At 48.8% G+C, this 25478-nt stretch overlaps 1 protein-coding gene across 1 annotated transcript; it reads right to left on the bottom strand.

Moving 5' to 3' along the window:
* Positions 1 to 1518: 1518 nt before the first annotated feature.
* On the bottom strand, positions 1519 to 25062 carry LOC139229826 (E3 ubiquitin-protein ligase TRIM39-like). Its single transcript, XM_070861418.1, has 6 exons — positions 24622 to 25062; positions 23017 to 23112; positions 21429 to 21659; positions 14963 to 14985; positions 7401 to 7516; positions 1519 to 3024 (listed from the first exon to the last, which is right to left on the bottom strand). The coding sequence occupies exons 1-6, from the start codon at positions 25060 to 25062 to the stop codon at positions 2513 to 2515; spliced, it is 1419 nt and encodes a 472-aa protein (XP_070717519.1). The 3' UTR covers positions 1519 to 2512.
* Positions 25063 to 25478: the final 416 nt, after the last annotated feature.

The following is a 25478-nucleotide window of genomic DNA, read 5'->3' as shown; positions in this document are numbered from 1 at the left end:
CTTACGGTGTAGTCTCCTCTACATTGGGGAGACCAAGCGTAGATTGGGTGACCGCTTGGCAGAACACCTCCGTTCAATCTGTAAGTGTGACCTTGAGCTTCCGGTCGCCTGTCACTTTAATTCTCCGCTCCACTCCCACTCTGACCTCTCCGTCCTCTGTTCACTGTTCCAATGAAGCTCAACGCAAGCTCGAGGAACAGCACCTCATCTTTCATTTAGGCACTCTACAGCCTCCTGGACTTAACATCGAGTTCAACAATCTCCGAGTGTAACCGCTGTCAATCTTTGGCTCCCTCCCCTCCACCCCACCCCGCTCCCCCCGAGCTTGTTTCTTTCTTTTTTTTCTTTGTCTCTAATGGCAGCGGGTCATTATCCCGCCATTCACATCCTACCTTGACTAATGTTTTTCTAATTCCTGGCATTACCATTTGAATTAGGCCCACCATCCCTTTTGTCTCTCTAATCTCTCCTGCCTTCCACCCTATCACAGACCTTCCCTTTTGTTCTTTCTTCCCCTCCCCCTTTCAGTGCTTGTTCAGAATCTGGTCTTTCCGAACACTCTCCAGTTCTGACGAAGGGTCATCGACCCGAAACGTTAACTCTGCTCCCTCTCCACAGATGGTCCCTTACTTTCTTATCTTGTCGACAGTTTCATCCCTGTTCCATGTCATCGCTAGTCTGCTGAGTGAAATCGTTCATTATACGTCAGTCTTTGTTCCTGTATTATTCGTACCAATTAAAAAGGATGATGGACACGCAAGGGCCCGTCTTTAATTAAACCTCATATCACTCATCCTGACACTGCCCATGGCTGCAGGCTCAGCCCTGGTCCAACAGGCCAGCGGTACTTTCAATTGGCTTAAATGTCCCTTCTGAACAGGCAAAGGCTAAAGATTATCACTACAGTATAAAAAGAAATCAATAGCAGTATAATATTAGTCAATTTGATGGACAGTCTGATTAACCCTTCCCCCACCCCACCCCAGCCCCAAAAAAGTGTTTTAATATGGATGCGTCTATTTGTACAAACTGAATTGCAGCCGTTTCTCTGATTGGCTCTCCATTATCACATGACTGATTGCTGATTGGTCCCCTTGGAGAATAAGCCACACCCTGAAGTTTCTCTGGAATGTGTGAATGGAACCTCCCAGCCTAACTTTGCACATTGCAACATGATCCATTTTGACTTCAGAAGTCAGAAAGGACACATCCCTCCCCCAGCCAAAGTGCCTTACCCCAGTCCAAGTGCTTCCCTCCCTCAGCCAAAGTGCCTTACCCCAATGCAAGTGCATGCCTCTCCCAGCCAACGTGCCTTACCCTAGCACAAATGCATCCCTCCCCCAGCCAAAGTGCCGTACCCCAGCCCAAGTACATCCCTCCCCCAGCCAACGTGCATGCCTCCCCCAGCCAAAGTGCCTTACCCCAGCACAAATGCATCCCTCCCCCAGCCAAAGTGCCGTACCCCAGCCCAAGTGCATGATCTTACTTACCCCCCCACACCATAGATGGGACATTGCTCAAATATTGCTCAAACTGAGTTGTAACACTTTGCTGCTGACCCCCATCCCATCAGGGAGAAAATATATTCCACTGATTATTAGTGGTGATGTGGAGTGACTCATTCATTCTCGAGATGCGCGCAATGTTCCCATTAAGCTGAGCAGCCGAGCAACTGTCTGGAGGTCCCGGGCAGGTCGTTCAGTGGCTTTTCAATGGAGAAACCGCACCCGCACAGAGAGTTAAAAGGGGCCGCGCACCCCCCAAAAAAATCATTGGAGACATTGACAGCGTGGTGCGATTCAGTCCAACCACCATATTGTACCGAACCTAAGGAATAAAGCGAGTTTCGCACTTTCAAAAAATGAGTTCATGGGATGTGGGCTTCGCTGGCAAGGCCAGCATTTATTGCCCATCCCTGTTTGCCCTTGAACAACTGAGTGCCTTGCTAGGCCATTTCAGAGGAGCAGTTAAGCATTAGCAACATTGCTGTGGGTCTGGAGTCACATATAGGACGGCGGATTTCCTTCCCTACCAGGACATTAGTGAACCAGATGGGTTTTTAACGGCAATCCCATAGTTTCATGGTCACCATTACTGATATTAGCTTTTTAGTCTAGATTTATTTAATGAACTGAATTTATATTCCCCAGCTGCCGTGGTGGGTTTTGAACTCATGTCTCTGGATTATCAGTCCAGGCCTCTGGATTACTTGTCCCATAACTTAACTATTTTAAGCTGGACTTTAAATCAATGAACGCAACCGTGCGACGCAATCACCAAACAATTCCCGCGGTAGATTTACTCCAGCAGAGGTAACAAAATGGCAGATCTCACGGATAAAGAATTGGGTTGACGGGTCCATTACATAACGCGCACTCCTCCCCCTTCCCTGAGCACAACGCGTGCGACTTTCGCCCACCGCTCTATCCTCCGTTTAAGAAGTGCGCGTGTCCCGACGTGCTAGGCATCAGCAGATACCCCTTTGGGAGGGGGTTAAGAATTCGGTTGCTGCTTACAGTTCCAAGGTGACCAGTTTCAGTGGATCTGTTTTACTCTCGGTGCTGAAGTAAGGGTGGATGGGCTCGCTGAAGGTCTCGGCGAAGGTGTAGATGTGAGACATGTCGTCGGCGTTGTAGAAGGACACCTGTCCTTCCTCGTAGTCCAGGTACACCCCCAGCCGCCTGGGTTGCATGCCCAGCGACAGCACGGTGCGGGGGTTGGTGAAGGCCGTGTATTCCTTGTCCCACAGCCCCACCGCCCAGACGCCGCTCTCCGGGATGGCCTTGCGGGTCACCGAGGCCTTGGCGGCGCCCACGTCCCAGGCCGTGTTGCCGCCCACGTCGATCTCCCAGTAGTGCTGGCCCGCGGAGAAGCCCTGGGCCGCCAGCACGCTGAGCAGGAAGCTGAAGCGCTCGGGCAACTCGGGCAGCTTGCGCCAGTCGCCACGCTGCACCTGGGTGTTGTTGTTGGACAGGACCAGGCGAGGGTGGGCCGTTTTCGGGTCCAGGGTCAGGAGGGCCGGAACTGAGCGAGAGGAGAGAGAGAGAGAGAGAGAGAGAGAGAGAGGGTCAAGTCTCTGTTGCTCGCAGGCATGAATCGTTTGAGAGACAGCGGGAGGGACCGGGGTGGGGGGGTGGGGAGGGGGGGGTGCGGATTTACGTCCTCCCACCACCCCCCCACCCCACAGCCCCCATTGGGTGCTATTACATCCCGCCTGGACAGAGGGCAGAATGGAAAACCTGTCCGGATGGTTTGTCCACCAGGCAAAATTGGCGGGCGGAAAATCGGGCGGGGTTTTGCAAGGGGCTGCGCGAATCTTCTCTCCAGCTCGGGTGATGCTCAACGCCCAGGCACTGAAGACCAAAAATCTATCCCCTAGGTTTCAAGCAGAAACGGTGCATAATAAGGTGAAATTGGCCCAGTGCGTCACCCCAAAGCACTTGACAGCCAATGTAGCAATTTATGGAGCGGTGTCAACCGTTGTAATGTGGGAAATGCGGCAGCTAATTCGCGCACAGCAAGCTCCCGCATACGGTAATGTGTTAATGACCCAGATAATCTGCTTTTTAGTGATGTTGATTTGAGTTGCAAATATTGGCCCCAGGACACCGGGGATAAATCCCACTGCCCCTCTTTGAAGTAATGCCACGGGATCTTTCACGTCCACCTGAGAGATCAGACGGGGCCTCGGTTTAACGTCACATTCAAAAGACGGCACCTCCGACAGTGCGGCACCTCCCGCAGCACTGCACTGGGAGTGTCAGCCTGGATTTTTGTGCTCAAGTACCCAGAGTGGGACTTGGATCCTCAACCTTCTGACTCAGAGGTGAAGGTGTGACCCACTGAGCTACAGCTGACACTATTGGCCCCCATGTCCAATGGAGGGCTCGCCCAGGATGAGGAGGTCGCAGCGGGAGAAAGAAAAACCGCTGCCGTCAACGAAAAGATTCCTCCTGCGTCAGGTTTATAAAGTCACGCCACAGTCATAATAACTAAAAATAATGGCAGGTCTGAAAACTGCTCTAAAGAACCACCACTGGACCCTTCCGATCTCCAGTCTCGCCATTATATTTAGTGTCAGCTGTGGCTCAGTGGCGTAAATCCAGGCCGACACTCCCAGAGCAGTGCTGAGGGAGCGCCGCACTGTCGGAGGTGCCGTCTTTCGGATGGGACGTTAAACCCGAGGCCCCGTCTGCCCTCTCAGGTGGACGTAAAAGATCCCATGGCACTATTTTGAAGACGAGCAGGGGAGTTATCCCCGGTGATCTGGGCCCAATATTTATCCCTCAATCAGCATCACAAAAGCCGGTTTTCTGGGTCATTATCCCACTGCGGTTTGTGGGAGCTTGCTGTGCGCAAATTGGCTGCCACATTTCCCACCTTACAACAGTGACTGCACTTCAAAAAGTACTTCATTGGCTGTAAAGCGCTTTGAGACGTCCGGTGGTTGTGAAAGGCGCTATATAAATGCACGTCCTTCTTTCTTTGTAATTCTGCGGTGTGACAATGAGTAAAGGAAACACAGAGTTCGGGGAACTATGTTGAGCTGATTTGGTTCCCTTAATCCACTCACTTCGCACAGATGTGGATATTTTGTACCCAACCCTATGCGGTAATACACCCTTCGGAGAACTAAGTGAAACAATTGGACAATTAATTGCATTTAGTGCTGAGCTCACATAAACATTCGCCAGCGATAATATAAACAGGGCAACTGTGTGTAGAGTCCTTTGGCACAAGATTTTATAGCAGAGAAAACCACAATAATTGATTGAAATCACCGTGGTATTTGCTGGACGATGGACTAGAATCACACAGCACAGATGAGGCCATTCGGCCCACCGTGCCTGTGCTGGCTCTTTGAAAGAGCGTATCCGATTTGTCCCACTCCTCCTGCTCTTTCCCTGTAACCGTGCAACATTTTCCTCTTCAGTATGTATCCAATTTCCTTTCGAACATGACTATTGAATCTGCTCCCACTGCCCTTTCAGGCAGCGCATTCCAGATCACAACACCTCACTTCGTAAAACAAATTCTCCTCATCTGCCCTGTGTGTTTTTGTCCTCTGGTTACCGACCCTCCTGCCAGTGGAAATAGTTTCTCTTTATTTACTTGATCAAAACCATTCATCACTTTGAACACCTCTATTAAATCTCCCCTTAACCTTCTCTGCTCTAAGGAGAACAATCCCAGCTTCTCTAGCCTCTCCACTTAATTGAAGTCCCTCCTCCCTGGTAGCATTCTGGTAAACCTCCTCTGTGCTCTCTCCAAGGCCTATTTAAATATACATTATATTGATTTTTGAAATCACGTTGCTCACATTTCAGTTGCTTCACTTGCATCCATTTTCATACAATCACAGGATGGTTACAGCACAGAAGGAGGTCATTCAGCCCCATTGAGCTCTCTGCAAGGGCACCTCAGCTAGCCCCACTCCTCCGCCCTTTCCCCGTAGCCCTTTTTTTCTTTAAGTTACTTATCCAATTCCCTTTTGAAAGCCGTGATTGAGTCTGCCTCCATCACCCTTTCCGGCACTGCATTCCAGATCCTAACCACTCGCTGTGCAAAAAAGTATTTTCTTACATCGCCTTTGGTTCTTTTGCCAATCACCTTAAATCTGCGTCCTCTGGTTCTCGACCCTTCCGCCAATGGGAACAGTCTCTCTCTGTCTACTCTGTCCAGACCCCTCATGATTTGAACACCTCTATCAAACCTCCTCTCAACCATCTTTGCTCCAAGGAGAACAACCCCAGCTTCTCCAGTCTATCCACGTAACTGACGTCCCTCCTCCCGGGAACCATTCTTGAAAATCCTTAAGGCCTTCACATCCTTCCTAAAGTGAAGACATCGACGATGAGCTCCAACACCCCCTCCAGTGTGCCAGCGCAGCCTTCGGTTGTCTGAGGAAGAGAGTGTTTGAAGACCAGGACCTCAAATCTGGCACCAAGCTTATAGTCTACAGGGCAGTAGTGATACCTGCCCTCCTATATGGCTCAGAGATGTGGACTATATACAGCAGACACCTCAAAGCGTTATAGAAATACCACCAACGCTGCCTCTGCAAGATCCTGCAAATCCCCTGGGAGGACAAACGCACCAACGTCCATGTTCTCAATCAGGCCAGCATCCCCAGCATCGAAGCACTGACCACACTCGGCCAGCTCCGTTGGGCAGGCCACATTGTTCGCATGCCCAATCAAGACTCCCAAAGCAAGCGCTCTACTCGGAACTCCTACAGAGGAAGCGAGCCCCTGGGGAGCAGAGGAAACACTTTAAGGACACCCTCAAAGCCTTCTTGATAAATTGTAACATCCCCACCGACACCTGGGAGTCCCTGGCCAAAGACCGCCCTAAGTGGAGGATGTGCATCCGGGAGGGCGCTGAGCACCTCGAGTCTCGTCGCTGAGAGCATGCAGAAAACAAGCGCAGGCAGCTGAAGGAGCGTGCGGCAAACCAGACTCCCCACCCACCCTTTCCTCCAACCGCTGTCTGTCCCACCTGTGACAGAGACTGTAATTCCCGTATTGTACTGTTCAGTCACCTGAGAACTCACTTTTAGAGTGGAACTAAGTCTTCCTCGATTTCGAGGGACTGCCTCTGATGATGAAAGTGCAGTGCCCAGAATTAGACACAATACTCAAGTTGAGGTCGAACGAGTGTTTTATCTTAACTTCCTTGCGTTTGGAAGTTGACGGAATTTCAGTAAAATCACTTTCCATTGAGTATCATCACTAAGATCGCCTATTTCCACCTCCGCAACATCATCCATCTCCGCCCCTGCCTCAGCTCATCTGCTGCAGAAATCCTCATCGGTGTCTTTGTTACCTCCAGACTTGACTATTCCAACACACTCCTGGCCGGCCTCCCATCTTCCACAAACCGTAAATTTGAGGTCATCCAAAACTCTGCTGCCCATGTCCTAACTCTCACCAAGTCCCGTTCACCCATCACCCCCTGTGCTCGCCGCCCTACATTGGCTCCAGGTTAAGCAATACCTCGATTTTATAATTCTCCTTATTTACAAATCCCTCCATGGCCTTGTCCCTCCCTATCTCTGTAATCTCTTCCAGCCCCACAACCCCCCGAGATTGTCTGCACTCCTCTAATTCTGCCCTCTTGAGCCTCCCTGATTATAATCACTCAACCATCGGTGGCCGTGCCTTCAGCTGCCTGGGCCCTAAGCTCTGAAACTCCCTGCCTAAACCTCTCTACCTCTCTTTCCTCTTTCAGGACGCTCCTTAAAACCTACCTCTTTGACCAAGCTTTTGGTCACCTGCCCTAATAGCTCGTCATGTGACTCGGTGTCAAATTTTGTTTGATAACGCTCCTGTAAAGCGCGTTGGGCTATTTTACTACATTAAAGGTGCTAAGTAAACACAGTTTGTTGTTGTTATACTTACCTGGACTGATAATCTTTAGCATCCGTTTCCACACCGTATACTGCAGGGGCCCAATAGGTTCATGTAGATTCAGATTAACACTGATTTCTTTGGGTTTGGAGTATCGTGCCTCCGCTCTGTGTAAACATCGACGTTTATGTAATGTTACTGAATCTAACTGAAAGTTGTCCATCATCTTTTATTCAAAAACATATACATCAGGAATATATGAATAAACTACAGCTTCGGTGAGATATCCCATTCTCATTTAATATGTGGAGTCGGTGTGAATTACATAAAAACATAAGAACATAAGAAATAGGAGCAGGAGTAGGCCATAGGGCCCCTCGAGCCTGCTCTGCCATTTAATAAGATCATGGCTGATCCGGTCATGGACTCAGCTCCACTTCCCCATCCGCTCCCCATAACCCCTTATCCCCTTATCATTTAAGAAACTGTCTATCTCTGTATTCAATGTCCCAGCCTCCACAACTCTCTGAGGCAGCGAATTCCACAGATTTACAACCCCTTGAGAGAAGAAATTCCTCCTCATCTCAGTTTTAAATGGGCGGCCCCTTATTCTAAAATCATGCCCTCTAGTTCTAGTCTCCCCTGTTAGTGGAAACATCCTCTTTGCATCCACCGTGTCAAACCCCCTCATAATCTTATACGTTTCGATAAGATCACTTCTCATTCTTCTGAACTCCAATGAGTAGAGGCTCAACCTACTCAACCTTTCCTCATAAGTCAACCCCCTCATCCCCGGGATCAACCTAGTGAACCTTCTCTGAACTGCCTTCACAGCAAGTATATCCTTTCGTAAATATGGAAACCAAATTCCAGGTGTGGCCTCACCAATGCCCTGTATAACTGTAGCAAGACTTCCCTGCTTTTATACTCCATCCCCTTTGCAATAAAGTGAATTACAAGTATGCTTGGCGAGATGATGCTTTTGACGAATTTTAAAATACTGGTGACTTTTGTATGACGGGGAAAAGCTTACAACGGGATGTCTAGGTTCTCCATCCTGAGATGCCAAGTGGAGAAATGAGTTGCGTCCCACTAACAGATCTCAGTGGGCAGGGTGATACGAGGTGTTCCATGGCCTGGGACTCAGGCTCACAGTCGCACTTTGGGTCATCCCTCATCTTCCACTTATGGAGCAGGGGGGCCACATCATCCATGACCTGGGCGGATTGACTGGAGCGCTGTCCATATCCTTGAGGTAGGACGAAGCCAGGGACCTTTGCTGTTGGGTCAGTGATGAGGTGTGGGTTCCTAATGTTGCTTGTCCCCACCCGTCGTCCCGCCCATCTGGATAGTCGGTCGACACCAGCTGCATGAATATTGGCTGGGAGTCTCATGTCAGGCGTGCGGACAATGTGGCCCGCCCAGCAGAGCTGGTCAAGTGTGGTCAGTGCTTCGATGCTGGGGATGTTGGCCACATCGAAGACGCTAACGTTGGTGCATCTGTCCTCCCAGGGGATTTGCAGGATCTTGCGGAGACATCGTCGGTGGTATTTCTCCAGCGATTTCAGGTGTCTACTGTACATGGTTCATGTCTCTGAGCCATACAGGAGGGCGGGAAATGTTTCAAGGACACCTTCAAAGCCTCCTTGATAAAATGCAACCTCCCCACCGTCACCTGGGAGTCCCTGGCCAAAGACCGCCCTAAGTGGAGGAAGTGCATCCAGGAGGGCGCTGAACACCTTGAGTCTCGTCGCCGAGAGCATGCAGAAAGCAAGCGCAGGCAGCGGAAGGAGCGTGCGGCAAACCAGACTCCCCACCCACCCTTTCCTTCAACCACTGTCTGTCCCACCTGTGACAGAGACCGTAATTCCCGTATTGGACTGTTCAGTCACCTAAGGACTCATTTTTAGAGTGGAAGCAAGTCTTCCTCGATTCCGAGAGACTGCCTATGATGATGATGATGATGATGATGATGAATATTGGCTGGTAAGATGAAAGATTAGTTTTTTTTTAATTACTCGTTCACGGGATGTGGCAAGGCCGGCAGTTATTGCTCTTGAGAAGGTGGTGGTGAGCCACTTTCGTGAACCACTGCAGTCCAGATCCCGTGGTGTTGACTTTGTCCCAGCGGTTTGGTGCAACTGAATGGGCAGTTAAGAGTCAACCACATTGCTGTGAGTCTGGAGTCATATGTAGGCCAGACCAGGTAAGGACGGCAGATTTCCTTCCCGAAAGAAAACCAGATGGATTTTTACGACAATCCGGTAGTTTCATGGTCACCATTACTGATGCTAGCCTTTTAATTATTTAATTTAGAAAGATGGAAACATAGAAATTTACAGCGCAGAAGGAGGCCATTTCGGCCCATCGTGTCCGCACCGGCCGACAAAGAGCCGCACGGCCCTCGGTCAGCAGCCCTGAAGGTTACATATAAACCTATCAACAATGAACAATGGAGGAAAGGCAAAAAGCACCCAGCCCAACCAGTCTGCCCCACACAACTGCAGCACCCCTTGCACCGAAACATTCTACACTCCACTCCAACCCAAGTCATGTGATCTCCTGGGAGAGGCAAAAAAAACAGATTAAAACCCAGGCCAATTGGGGGGGAAAAAAAAATCTGGGAAAATTCCTCTCCGACCCATCCAGGCGATCGAAACTACTCCAGGAGATCACCCTGGCCTTACCATTGTGCCTGCACCAGCCAACAAGAGGTTATCCAGTCTAACCCTACTTACCAGCTCTAGGTCTGTAACCCTGCAGGTTACAGCACTGTAAAGTGCCCATCCAAGCACCTTTTAAATGTGGTGAGGGTTTCTGCATCCACCACCCTTCCGGGCAGCGAGTTCCAGATCCCCACAACCCTCTGCATGAAGAAGCTGCCCCTCAAATCCCCCCACCAACCACCTTAAACCTATGCCCCCTCAACCAAGGGAAATAGGGAGCTGAATTTGAATTCCACAGCTGCCGTGGTGGGATTTGAACTCATATCCCCAGGTCATTAGTCTAGGTCTCTGGATTACTAGTCCAGTGACATTACCACTATGCTACCGCTACCACTCCCTTGTCTAGTTAGTGTTCAAATTTAGTGTTGCAAATTCATGTTCTGGATGAATACATCTTAACGTTAACTGTTGCTTCACATAAATAAATTGTGCTCACCTTTGTCATGTCTAAACAGGTCATGGGATCATAGAACGGTACACCACAGAAGGAGGCCATTCGGCCCATCATGCCTGTGCCAGCCCTTTGGTAGAGCGATCCATCTAGTCCCAATCCTCTGCTTTTTCTCCACAGCTCGGTAAAATAAAAAATTCCCTTCAAGTATTTATCTAATACCCTTTTGAATGTTACTATTGAATCTGCTTCCACCACCCTTTCAGACAGTGCATTCCCGATCACAACAACTCGCTGTGTAAAAGAATGTCCTCATCTTGTCTTTGGTTTTGCCAATCAGCTTAAATCTGTGTCTTCTGGTTACCGACCCTTCAAGGCAGAGATCGATAGATTTTTGGGCACTAAGGGAAATCAAGGGATATGGGTATAGTGGGTGGAGTTGAGGTAGAAGATCAGCCATGATCTTATTGAATGGCAGAGCAGGCTCAAGGGGCCAAATGGCCTACTCCTGTTCCTAATTCTTAGGTTCTTCTGTCACTGGAAACAGTTTGTCCTGATTTACTCTCCCAAAACCATTCATCATTTTGAACACCTCTATCAAATCTCTACTTAATCTCTGCCCCAAGGAGAACAACCCCAGCTTCTCCAGTCTCTCCACATACCTGAATTCCCTCATCCCTGGAACTATTCTTATCAATTTCACCTGCACCTCTCCAAGGCCTCAACATCCTTCCTAAAGTGTGGTGCCCAGAATTGAACACAATACTCCAGCTGGGGCCTAACCAGTGATTTATAAAGGGTTTAGCATAACCTCCTAGCTTTTGAGTGTTTTTTACTCAAAGGTGGGTTTTGCCCTCATAATCCCACAGAGTTCTGTTCTTAGCATATGTCAAAAGGCCCCAAAAGAAACAATCCAAATTAGAATGAAAGACTTTACGGTTTCCACTGTCAGATTATTCTCACGATCTCTAACCCCTTGAGTAGAGAAGTTCTTCCCCATTTGTTTGAAATTTACTTCTCATTAACTTAAATTTAGATCCTCTGGCCTTCCTTCCCGAGTTATTTTGATGTAATAATCTGAACAACCTTCTTCATGCTACTGATTACTGCATACACCTCGATGAAATACACTTTAACCGCCTTCTTTCTAGACCTTGGCGTTTGTGCTTTTTAAACCATCCCGAAAACGAATTCCAAAGGGCAATTTTAACCTAACCCGCGGGTCGGGTAGCTGGCCTGGATCGGGCTGGTTTTACCCCACCCCAATTTTACTCTCCATTGCATTGTGGGTTAAAGTTGCCTCTACCTCAACACCCACCTCAACATAATTTTTGAGTAATCAGAATTCTGCAGACTATTCCGTGTGATGTCTGCTCAGTGTCTTATAAAACTCTGTATACCTCCGTAGACGCCTACACCCAAGATGCACTGCAGCAACTCAAGTAGGTTGGGCCTCTACTCATTGGAATTCAGAAGAATGAGAGGTGATCTTATCGAAACGTATAAGATTATGAGGGGGCTTGACAAGGTGGATGCAGAGAGGATGTTTCCACTGATGGGGGAGACTAGAACTAGAGGGCACGATCTTAGAATCAGGGGCCGCCCATTTAAAACTGAGATGAGGAGAAATTCCTTCTCTCAGAGAGTTGTAAATCTGTGGAATTCGCTGCCTCAGAGAGCTGTGGTTGCTGGGACATTGAATACATTTAAGCCAGAAATAGACAGTTTCTTAAACGATAAGGGGATAAGGGGTTATGGGGAGCGGGCAGGGAAGTGGAGCTGAGTCCATGAATGGCGGAGCAGGCTCGAGGGGCCGTATGGCCTACTCCTGCTCCTATTTCTTATGTTCTTATTATAGTCTGGATATTGAAAGTGCCACCTTTACCGCCAGAGCCAGGCTGCTGTCACAGTCCACCTGTGCAGGTTCAATGCCGTTCGCGGTCCACTAGTATCATTCTTAAAGAGGCGACGTGCTCATTTGCTATTTGTTTCCCCAAATTTATAAACAGATCCAAATCACAACCATCCCTCAACCGACACCGGCAAAAGAAACTCAGAAACCCATTTGTGTAGCTGCGCAGAATTGATGCCCCATTCAGATACTCTGCGATCCCGCTTACTCAATGGGCCAGATTGTGCCGTCAAAATAACAGTGAGGCTAATGAAGCTCACCATTATTTGGGCGTGAAAGGTACCAGTTGCACTCAAGGTGCGTTGGGAGGTCCGGAGAGACGCGTTAAGGGTGCAGTATCAAGATAATATCTGGTCAAAATTGATCTGCTGTCCCTGGTCACAAATGGTACGTGAGATTTTGTTACAAAGGGATTAGAGTATAACAGTAAAAATGCCTTACTACAATTATACTGACGACTGGAAACCAAGCTCTGCTGTATGAGCAGAATTGCCTACGGTGGGGCACAAGCCATAAGCTCGGCGCTGAACAGCGCCTTTCGGAGAGATGGTGAGAGATCCGAGGTGTGATGGGGGGTGGGGATGAGGGACGCTGGGACCCTACTCCATTTTAGCTTCTCGAGGGGTCGTGAGAGAAGTCAGCGAGACCGCCGCCATTACCCGCACCACGTGCCCGACAGTGGCTCCCCCAGGAAACACATACCGGACCCCTGACCCCAGGAAACACATACCGGACCCCTGACCCCAGGAAACACATACCGGACCCCTGACCCCAGGAAACACATACCGGACCCCTGACCCCAGGAAACACATACTGGACCCCTGACCCCAGGAAACACATACCGGACCCCTGACCCCAGGAAACACATACTGGACCCCTGACCCCAGGAAACACATACTGGACCTCTGACCCCAGGAAACACATACTGGACCCCTGACCCGTGGAAACACATACCGGACCCCTGACCCCAGGAAACACATACTGGACCCCTGACCCCAGGAAACACATACCAGACCCCTGACCCCAGGAAACACATACTGGACCCCTGACCCCAGGAAGCACATACCGGACCCCTGACCCCAGGAAACACATACTGAACCCCTGACCCCAGGAAACACATACCGGACCCCTGACCCCAGGAAACACATACCGGACCCCTGACCCCAGGAAACACATACTGGACCCCTGACCCCAGGAAACACAAGCTTATGGTCTACAGGGCAGTAGTGATTCCCGCCCTCCTGTATGGCTCATGAGATGTGGGGCCTTGTGCAGCAGACATCCCAAAGCGCTGGAGAAATACCACCAATGCTGCCTCCGCAAGATCCTGAAAATCCCCTGGGAAGACAGAGGCACCAACATCATTTTTCTCAATCAGGACAACATCCCCAGCATCGAAGCACAGACCACACTCGACCAGCTCCATTTGGCGGGCCACATTGTCCGCATGCCCGACACGAGACTCCCCAAGCAAGCATTCTATTCGGAACTCCTACATGTCAGGCGAGCCCCAGGTGGGCAGAGGAAACGTTTCAAGGACACCCTCAAAGCCTCCTTGATTAAGTGCAACATCTCCACCAATACCTGGGAGTCCCTGGCCAAAGACTGCCCAAAGTGGAGGAAGAGCATCCGGGAGGGCACTGAGCACCTCGAGTCTCATCACCGAGAGTATGCAGGCAGCGGAAAGAGCGTGCGGCAAACCAGACTCACCCACCCTTTCCTTCAACCACTGTCTGTCCCATATTGGACTGTTCAGTCACCTGAGAACTCACTTTTAGAGTGGAAGCAAGTCTTCCTCGATTTCGAGGCACTGCTTATGACGATGATGACAGGGCATTGGTGAGGACACACCTGGAGTACTGTGTACAGTTCTGATCTCCTTAGCTATGGAAAGACATATTTGCCTTAGAGGGAGAGCAATGAAGGTTCACTAGGTTGGGTCCTGGGATGAGAGGACTGTCCTATGAGGAGAAATTGAGTAGACTTGGCCTGTATTCTCTAGAGTTTAGAAGAATGAAAGGTGATCCCATTGAAACGTATAAAATTCTTAAGGTGCTTGACAGGGTTAAATGCTGAGAAAATGTTTCCCCTGGCTGGGGAGTCTAGAACCAGGGGTCACAGTCACAGAATAAGGAGTCGGCCATTTAGGACTGAGATGAGGAAAAATTTCTTCAGTCGGAGGGTGGTGAATCTTTGGAATTCTCTAGCCCAGAGGGCTGTGGATGCTCAGTCGTTGAGTACATTCAAGACAGAGATCGATAGATTTTTGGAAACTATGGGAATTAAGGGGTATGGGGATAGTGCAGGAAGGTGGAGTTGAGGTCGAAGATCAGCCATGAACTTATTAAATGAAGGAGCAGGCTCGAAGGGGCCAAATGGCCTACTCCTGCTCCTATTTTTTACGTTTTTAGGTCACTTTCTCGACGCAGGTTTCAGGTTCGTATTCGCAAACAAGGAACCCGTGAATTAATTCCCTCTAACATCATCTGTTTCTAAATGATATTCATACAAAAAGGAATCACAAGGATACTGTGTGTTAGAAAATAGAATTAGAAGTTTGATATGCAGAGAAAAGATTACTTACCCTTCAAGTACCACATTTATGTCCTAGGCATAAAGAATGGAGGGAGGTTAGAGTGTGACTCGGTCATGTAGATGGAAACAGTCAAACATTTTAAAATTCAGATTCCAATGGGATCGGCTCTACCTCAATATATTAAAAAGACATTTATATCTCAATCAAACAAATGTTCCCTCTAACTTTTTTTTCCCCATGCGCGATCCCTTTAGGTTTACTGCGCGGTCATAAGAACATAGGAATCAGGAGCAGGAGGAGGCTATTAGGCCCCTCGAGCCTGCTCCGCCATTCAATAAGATCATGGCTGATCTGGTCTTGGCCTCAACTCCACTTCCCTGCCCGCTCCCCATAAGCATTCACTCCCTTATTGCTCAAAAATCTGTCTATCCCCATCTTAAATATATTCAATGACCCAGCCTCCACAGCTCTCTGGGGTAGAGAATTCCAAAGGTTCACAACCCTCTGAGGGAAGAAATTCCTCCTCATTTCTGTTTTAAATGGGCGACCCCTTATTTTGAAACTATGGCCCCTAGTTCTAGATGACTCCACAAGGAGCAACACCCTCTCTGCATCTACCCTGTCAAGCCCCCTCAGAATCTTATACGTTTCAATAAGATCACCTCTCATTCTTCTAAACTTCAAAGAGTATAGGCCCAACATGCTCAACCTTTCTTCATAAGACAACCCCTTCATCTCAGAAATCAACCTCGTGAACCTTCTCTGAACTGCTTCCAATGCAAGTATCGCCTTCCTTAAATAAAAAGACCAAAACTGTACACAGTACTCCAGGTATGATCACACCAACGCCCTGAACAGTTGTAGCAGGACTTCTCTGCTTTTATACTCCATCCCCCTTGCAATAAAGGCCAACATTCCATTTGCCTTCCTGATCACTTGCTGTACCTGCATACTAACTTGTTGTGTTTCATGTACAAGGACCCCTAGATCCCTCTGTAACTCAGCATTTTGTAATCTCTCCCCATTTAAATAATAATTAGCTTTTTTATTTTTCCTACCAAAGTGGATAACCTCACATTTTCCCACATTATACTCCATCTCGGGATTGCTACCAGTGCCACGTGATAGTCAGAGTAGGAATCGCAGGATAGCGCAGATGAATACGTGGCTTGAGCAGTGGTGCAGCAGGGAGGGATTCAAATTCCTGGGGCATTGGGACCGGTTCTGGGGGAGGTGGGACCAGTACAAACCGGACGGTCTGCACCTGGGCAGGACTGGAACCAATGTCCTAGGGGGAGTGTTTGCTAGTGCTGTTGGGGAGGATTTAAACTAATATGGCAGGGGGATGGGAACCAATGCAGGGAGACAGAGGGAAACAAAAAGGAGCCAAAAGCAAAAGACAGAAAGGAGATGAGGAAAAGTGGAGGGCAGAGAAACCCAAGGCAAAGAACAAAAAGGGCCACTGTACAGCAAAATTCTAAAAGGACAAAGGGTGTTAATAAAACAAGCCTGAAGGCTTTGTGTCTTAATGCAAGGAGTATCCGCAATAAGGTGGATGAATTAATTGTGCAAATAGATGTTAACAAATATGATGTGATTGGGATTACGGAGACGTGGCTCCAGGATGATCAGGGCTGGGAACTCAACATTCAGGGGTATTCAACATTCAGGAAGGATAGAATAAAAGGAAAAGGAGGTGGGGTAGCATTGCTGGTTAAAGAGGAGATTAATGCAATAGTTAGGAAAGACATTAGCTTGGATGATGTGGAATCTATATGGGTAGAGCTGCAGAACACCAAAGGGCAAAAAACGTTAGTAGGAGTTGTGTACAGACCTCCAAACAGTAATAGGGATGTTGGGGAGGGCATCAAACAGGAAATTAGGGGTGCATGCAATAAAGGTGCAGCAGTTATAATGGGTGACTTTAATATGCACATAGATTGGGCTAGCCAAACTGGAAGCAATACGGTGGAGGAGGATTTCCTGGAGTGCATAAGGGATGGTTTTCTAGACCAATATGTTGAGGAACCAACTAGGGGGGAGGCCATCTTAGACTGGGTGTTGTGTAATGAGAGAGGATTAATTAGCAATCTCATTGTGCGAGGCCCCTTGGGGAAGAGTGACCATAATATGGTGGAATTCTGCATTAGGATGGAGAATGAAACAGTAATTTCAGAGACCATGGTCCAGAACTTAAAGAAGGGTAACTTTGAAGGTATGAGGCGTGAATTGGCTAGGATAGATTGGCGAATGATACTTAGGGGGTTGACTGTGGATGGGCAATGGCAGACATTTAGAGACCGCATGGATGAAGTACAACAATTGTACATTCCTGTCTGGCGTAAAAATAAAAAGGGGAAGGTGGTTCAACCGTGGCTATCTAGGGAAATCAGGGATAGTATTAAAGCCAAGGAAGTGGCATACAAATTTGCCAGAAATAGCAGCGAACCTGGGGACTGGGAGAAATTTAGAACTCAGCAGAGGAGGACAAAGGGTTTGATTAGGACAGGGAAAATGGAGTACGAGAAGAAGCTTGCAGGGAACATTAAGGCGGATTGCAAAAGTTTCTATAGGTATGTAAAGAGAAAAAGGTTGGTGAAGACAAACGTAGGTCCCCTGCAGTCAGAATCAGGGGAAGTCATAACGGGGAACAAAGAAATGGCGGATCAATTGAATAAGTACTTTGGTTCGGTATTCACTAAGGAGGACACAAACAACCTTCCGGTTATAAAAGGGGTCAGAGGGTCTAGTAAGGAAGAGGAACTGAGGGAAATCTTTATTAGTCGGGAAATTGTGTTGGGGAAATTGATGGGATTGAAGGCCGATAAATCCCCAGGGCCTGATGGACTGCATCCTAGAGTACTTAAGGAGGTGGCCTTGGAAATAGCGGATGCATTGACAGTCATTTTCCAACATTCCATTGACTCTGGATCAGTTCCTATGGAGTGGAGGGTAGCAAATGTAACCCCACTTTTTAAAAAAGGAGGGAGAGAGAAAACAGGGAATTATAGACCGGTCAGCCTGACCTCAGTAGTGGGTAAAGTGATGGAATCAATTATTAAGGATGTCATAGCAGTGCATCTGGAAAATGGTGACATGATAGGTCCAAGTCAGCATGGATTTGTGAAAGGGAAATCATGCTTGACAAATCTTCTGGAATTTTTTGAGGATGTTTCCAGTAAAGTGGACAAGGGAGAACCAGTTGATGTGGTATATTTGGACTTTCAGAAGGCTTTCGACAAGGTCCCACACAAGAGATTAATGTGCAAAGTTAAAGCACATGGGATTGGGGGTAGTGTGCTGACGTGGATTGAGAACTGGTTGTCAGACAGGAAGCAAAGAGTAGGAGTAAACGGGTACTTTTCAGAATGGCAGGCAGTGACTAGTGGAGTGCCGCAAGGTTCTGTGCTGGGGCCCCAGCTGTTTACATTGTACATTAATGATTTAGACGAGGGGATTAAATGCAGTATCTCCAAATTTGCGGATGATACTAAGTTGGGTGGCAGTGTGAGCTGCGAGGAGGATGCTATTAGGCTGCAGAGTGACTTGGATAGGTTAGGTGAGTGGGCAAATGCATGGCAGATGAAGTATAATGTGGATAAATGTGAGGTTATCCACTTTGGTGGTAAAAACAGAGAGACAGACTATTATCTGAATGGTGACAGATTAGGAAAAGGGAAGGTGCAACGAGACCTGGGTGTCATGGTACATCAGTCATTGAAGGTTGGCATGCAGGTACAGCAGGCGGTTAAGAAAGCAAATGGCATGTTGGCCTTCATAGCGAGGGGATTTGAATACAGGGGCAGGGAGGTGTTGCTACAGTTGTACAGGGCCTTGGTGAGGCCACACCTGGAGTATTGTGTACAGTTTTGGTCTCCTAACTTGAGGAAGGACATTCTTGCTATTGAGGGAGTGCAGCGAAGGTTCACCAGACTGATTCCCGGGATGGCGAGACTGACCTATCAAGAAAGATTGGATCAATTGGGATTGTATTCACTGGAGTTCAGAAGAATGAGAGGGGACCTCATAGAAACGTTTAAAATTCTGACGGGTTTAGACAGGTTAGATGCAGAAAGAATGTTCCCAATGTTGGGGAAGTCCAGAACCAGGGGTCACAGTCTGAGGATAAGGGGTAAGCCATTTAGGACCGAGATGAGGAGAAACTTCTTCACCCAGAGAGTGGTGAACCTGTGGAATTCTCTACCACAGAAAGTAGTTGAGGCCAATTCACTAAATATATTCAAAAGGGAGTTAGATGAAGTCCTTACTACTCGGGGGATCAAGGGTTATGGCGAGAAAGCAGGAAGGGGGTACTGAAGTTTCATGTTCAGCCATGAACTCATTGAATGGCGGTGCAGGCTAGAAGGGCTGAATGGCCTACTCCTGCATCTATTTTCTATGTTTCTATGTTTCTATCTGCCAAATTTTTGCCCACTCACTTAACCTGTCTATATCCTTTTGCAGATTCTTTGTGTCCTCTTCAGAACTTGCTTTCCCACCCATCTTGGTATCATAAGCAAACTTGGCTACATTACACTCGGTCCCTTCATCCAAGTCATTAATATAGATTGTAAATAGTTGAGGCCCCAGCACTGATCCCTGCGTCACCCCACTAGTTACTGTTTGTCAAACGGAAAATGAGCCATTTATCCCGACTCTTGGGTCACAGCGGAGGCGGCTGGTGAGTGGCTGCGCGGGACCTCCTGATTGGTGCGTGGCCTTGTGTCCGCATACCTTTTGGGGGGGGTGGGCGGGGGGAGCAGCACTATAGAACCTACTACACCACCCTAGACTGTAGCTTCCTCATCGATCCTAGTCAACAACAACAACTTGTACTTATATAGCGCCTTTAACGTAGTGAAACGTCCCGAGGCTCTTCACAGGAATATTATGAGATAAAAATTTGACACCGAGTCACGTAAGAAGACATTAGCTCAGGCGACCAAAAACTTGGTCAAAGAGGTAGGTTTTAAGGAGCGTCTTGAAGGAGGAGAGAGAGGTAGAAAGGCGGAGAGTTTAGGGAGGGAGTTCCAGAGCTTGGGGCCCAGGCAACAGAAGGCACAGCCACCGATAGTTGAGCGATTATAATCAGGGATGCTCAAGAGGGCAGAATTAGAGGAGCGCAGACATCTCGGGGGTTGTGGGGCTGGAGAAGGTTACATACATAGAGAAGGGCGAGGCCATGGAGGGATTTGGAAACAAGGATGAGAATTTTGAAATCGAGGCGTTGCTTATCCAGGAGCCATTGTAGGTCAGCGAGCACAGGGCTGATGGGTGAGCGGGACTAGGTGCAAGTTAGGACACGGGCAGCCAAGTTTTTGATCACTTCAAATTTACGTAGAGTAGAATGTGGAAGGCCAGCCAGGAGTGCGGAGGAATAGTCAAGTCTAGAGGTAACAAAGGCGAAAGTATCCTAACCCTACTCAGACCATATTCTCCGATATTATTCTCAGCTGCAACTCGCACTAAGTTACGCTCAGTAATCTATTAAACAGACCTCAGCCCGTAATATTCTCAGCTGAAACAAATTCCATCCTCCCACCCCCCTCGCACATCGCGATACGTCTCGCGAATGACAAAGTAGCTGCCTCTGCTGACTCCCCAGCACGTGCGTTTGCTGTCCTCTTCAAACTCCGCACTCTCGACACACTGTGACTCTGTCCGACCTTTCGTTTGCTCGGCCCCCGTTCTGACCTCCGGCCACAATCACGTCCGATCTGTAAGCTTCCCCCTGCCCACGTCTCGGCTGCAACAGAAGCGCCTTGCCCTGATGCAAGGGCCAATTTGAACCTAAACCTGCCTGGTCAGGAAACGGATGGGCATCAGGTGCGACTCTGCTTTCCCCCTGCCCTGCCCCACCACTGTTTTACTCTCCATTGAAAAGAAAGAATTGAAAGACTTACATTTCTATAGCGCCTTTCACGACCACCGGATGTCTCAAAGCACTTTATAGCCAAAGAATTACTTTTTGAAGTGTGGTCACTGTTGTAATGTGGGAAACGGGGCAGCCAATTTGCGCACAGCAAGCTCCCACAAACAGCAATGTAATAATGACCAGATAATCTGTTTTTTGTTATGTTGATTGAGAGATAAATAATGGGCCAGGACACCGGGGATAACTCTGCTGCTGTTCTTCGAAATAGTGCCATGGGATCTTTTACGGCCACCTGAGAGGGCAGACGGGGGCCTTGCTTTAACGTCTCATCCGAAAGACGTGCGGAAATCCCTCAGTACCGCACTGGGAGTGTCCGCCTCGATTTATGTGTTCAAGTCCCTGGAGAGTGTCTTGAACCCACAACCTTCGGACTCAAGAGGCGAGAGAGTGTTACTCACTGAGCCACAGCTGCCACTGTTGAACTCAGGGGAGTGTAATATCGGGCGGGGGTGCAAATCTGGCAATCCGCCTGATCCCATGGGAACCCCGCCCGGCAAGCTCGGTCCAAATAAAGCCCGTGACGTCAGCACCCCTGGCTCCCTGCGTGAACAATGCTCGAGAAATGTCAACGCCCCCTACCTTAAGCAGTTCCACATCCTGCAGCGTCAGAGTCTTCTGTATAGCTGCTATTCGCTGGTTCATCAAGGTACTCTCCTTCGAGATGGACTTCACATTCTCCTCGAGCTGCAGCAAGACACTGTCTTCCTTCATTTTGATCTTGCCCAGCAGCAGCTTCTCCTCGTCGCGCATATACTGGCGAAGTTTGGCAAATTCGGACTCGATGCTCTTCCGAACAACCTCAACTTGTTTCTGTTGGCAACACAGCCACGTTGTCACAAATCGAGGGAACAACAAGGGCGCCCGAGGCAATGGTAACCCAAGGAAGCAGAACCTTCCCTATCAGTTTAACTATGAGCAAAGATTGGATAGGCTGGGGTTTGTTTTCTTTGGAACAGAGCAGGCTGAGGGGAGACCTCATTGAGGTGTACAAAATATCGAGGGGCCGAGATAGAGTGGATGGGAAAGACCTAGTCCCCTGAGCAGAGGGGTCAACAACCATTCATACAGCGCATTTCATGAACACAGGACGTCTCAAAGTGCTTTACAGCCAATGAAGTACTTTTGGAATGTAGGGATCAAGGGGTATGGAGAGAAAGCAGGAAAGGGGTACTGAAGTTGCATGGTCAGCCATGATCTTATTGAATGGTGGTGCAGACTCGAAGGGCCGAATGGCCTACTCCTGCACCTATTTTCTATGTTTCTATGTTATTGCTCTAATGTAGGAATCGCCGCATCCAACCAGCAAAGTGATAATGACCAGATAATCTGTTTCTGAAATGTTGACTGAAATATTGCCCAGGGCACTGGGGATAACACCCCTGTTCTTCTTTGTAATACACCATGGGATCTTTTACATCCACCAGAGAGAGCAGACGGGGCCTCGATTTAACATCTCATTCGAAAGATGGCACCTCCGACAGTGCAGCACTCCCTCAGAACTGCACTGCAGTTTCGGCCTAGATTTATGTGCTCAAGTCAGTAGAGTGGGACTTGAACCCACGACCTTCTGGTTCAGACGAGTGTGCTGCCCACTGAGCTACAGCTGGCACTTGCAAGTGCTTACCTCCTTCAGACTATGCTCCCTCCTATACCCTTCATACATTTAAACCCAAATCATCTCTTACCGACAGACCCCCTTTCATGGTCCCTTTCATCCTACACCTTCTTAGGCAGTTCCCTCGGATTGAGGATGACTTGCTTCCACGCCAAAAAGGGATGAGTTCACAGGTGTGCCAATGCAGGACCTAATATTCCAGAACCCGAACTACATCCTGAAGGATGGAAGATGCCTGTGTGTGCATCTGTTTAACGTGTGGTGACCGTTGCACACCAGCCACCACACGGGCTTGACAGAGCTAGGTCTTGGTCCAGTGACAAGGGTTGACCAGGACGACTGGAGACCAACTCTGCTGCACAGACCTAGTGCGCACACATATCGCAGTGTGGGCTGGCCCGTGCTGCCTCTTCTGGGCCAGCCTACACAACAGCCCCTTGGCCCCTCCGCCTCCCTTTCTCAATTAATAACCTTGAGCGTCTGTTCTCCCTATTAACCCGACTGTGCGCGCGCCACAGGTGTAGCTGGCCAGTGGCCAGGTTGAAGTCTCACCTTCAGCTCGGTTATGTTGTTCTGTTGACTATGCTGGCAGTTGGAGATTTCATCCACTTGCTTGTTCAGGAAGTCCAGCACTTGTTTCAGTTTCCCCTGAAAGTATAATCAGATGGTTAAGTGGCACACTCTTGCTCGCTCACACAGGCAGAATGGGGTAGATCTCCACCTTTGCCGACTGGGCGTTAAGCATCGCCAGAGTGGGGAGAGGAAAATTACACCGGAGGTCACTTAACAAAACCACTCCCCCCACCCCCAACCCCCACCCTGACCACCCTTCCTTTGAGAAAATAACTTGCATTTCTATAGCTCTTTACCTGGCCTCAGGACGTCCCAAAGGCACTTCACAGCCAATGAAGTACTTTTTTTGGAGTGTAGTCACTGTTGTAATGTGGGAAACGCGGCAGCTGATTTGTGCACAGCAAGCTCCCACACACAGCAATGTGATAATGACCAGATAATCTGGTTTTTTGTTATGTTGATTGAGGGATAAATATTGGCCCCAGGATACCGGGGATAACTCCCCTGTTCTTCTTCGAAATAGTGCCATGGGATCTTTTACCTCCACCTGAGAGAGAGCAGACGGGGCCTCGGTTTAACGTCTCAACTGAAAGACGGCACTTCCGACAGTGCAGCGCTCCCTCAGGTCAATTGGAATCTGAAAGGAAAAGAGTACTTAACATTTCAGCTAGGATACTTCATTATGGGCAGTCCCACCTGAAATGTTAAGTTATGATTCCCATTCTAAATATATTCAAAAAGGAGTTAGATGTAGTCCTTACTACTAGGGGATCAAGGGGTATGGCGAGAAAGCAGGAATGGGGTACTGAAGTTGCATGTTCAGCCATGAACTCATTGAATGGCGATGCAGGCTCGAAGGGCCGAATTGCCTACTCCTGCACCTATTTTCTATGTTTCTATGTTTCTATGTGTCAGCCTCGAATTTTATGTACTCAAGTTCCTGGAGTGGGGACTATGATTTCACAATCTTCCTGACGCAGAGGCGAGAGAGTGGCCTCCCACTGAGCCAGTGGCCGACACTGCCAGTGAGTAGACGAGGCCTATATTCTCTCGAGTTTAGAAGAATATTGAAACATATACATTTCTTACAGGGCTTGACAGGGTGAATGCAAGGAGGATGTTTCCCCTGGCTGGGGAGTCTAGAACCAGGGGTCACAGTCTCAGAATAAAGGGACGGCCATTTAGGACTGAGATGAGGAGAAATCTCTTCACTCAGAGGGTGGTGAATCTTTGGAATTCTCTACCCCAGAGGGCTGTGGAGGCTTAGTGGTTGAGCATATTCAAGACAGAGATCGATAGATTTGGGGGTATTAAGGGAATCGAGGGATATGGGGGTGGGACGGGACGGTGGAGCTGAGGCGAAAAATCAGCCATGATCTTACTGAATGGCGGAGCAGGCTCGAGGGGCCGAATGGCTTGCTCCCGCTCCTATTTCTTATGTTCTTATGTTCCAAAGAGCATGTCCCCTAATTTGCTCCCCCCACACACACAATTATAGCATGCAGCCAAGAAAGGGCAGATTTCCCCCCCCAAAAAAAACGAGCCCTGGCTTTTCTCAACCCGCCCCACGCCCAGTTTTAACACGCGGGGCAGTGGTGTGGAAGCAACCCTTACCCTGTAGACCTCGGCGACGTCCCTCAGGGGGCTGATTTTGTGGTCCTTGTGCTCGTGTGAGACGGCGCACACCACGCAGATGGCGCTGCGGTCGTTCTCGCAGAAGAGCTTGAGCTTCTCGTCGTGCTGGGCGCACCGCGAGAAATTGCCGTCGGCGGGCTTGGCGCTGAGCTTGCGGACGCTCTCCACCATGGTCGCGGCGAAGCGGTTGAGCCTGATGCTGCGCTGCGAGAACTCCTCGTGGCACTTGGGGCAGGAGACCGGGCCCTGCTGCATGTCCCAGAACTTCAGGATGCAGTCTTTGCAGAAGTTGTGGCCACAGTCGATCATCACCGGCTCCTTGAAGAACTCCAGGCAGATCGAGCAGATGGCTTCGTTTATAATGTTCTCCAATTCCCTTTCGGACGCCATGGTCGCCAGCAAACACCAACAAAAAAAAAAAAATTCTCCTTTTTGAATTAAACTCACCCTCTTGTCTGTTTCTCAGAAGTGTTTTTTGTTAAAGATCACGAAACCAATCTTAAAAATGCTGAGTGATTTGCCATCCGTTCCTCGTGGCTGCGGTACATTTTTCAGCCAACGTTGCAAATGTCTTTAATAATGCATTTTTTTTTTAATTTACTCCGTTCGTTGTGGTTGCTGCCACTTGCTGGATTCGAACTCACTTGGGCAGGCACCGACCGGGTATCTGTGACGTCTGCAGTGGCTTGCAGTACCCCATTCTCGGCCAACAGGCGCTGTTGTGCTGGCAGGAGTTGTCCTCTCTGGCAAGTGAGTCCCTGAGTGATTGCACTGCGCAGGAAATCACAGGGGGAAGGCACCAGGAA

Source organism: Pristiophorus japonicus, chromosome 19, assembly GCF_044704955.1.
Source record: "Pristiophorus japonicus isolate sPriJap1 chromosome 19, sPriJap1.hap1, whole genome shotgun sequence".
Lineage (NCBI taxonomy): Eukaryota > Metazoa > Chordata > Chondrichthyes > Pristiophoridae > Pristiophorus > Pristiophorus japonicus.
This window is presented reverse-complemented; position numbering and strand designations above follow the sequence as displayed.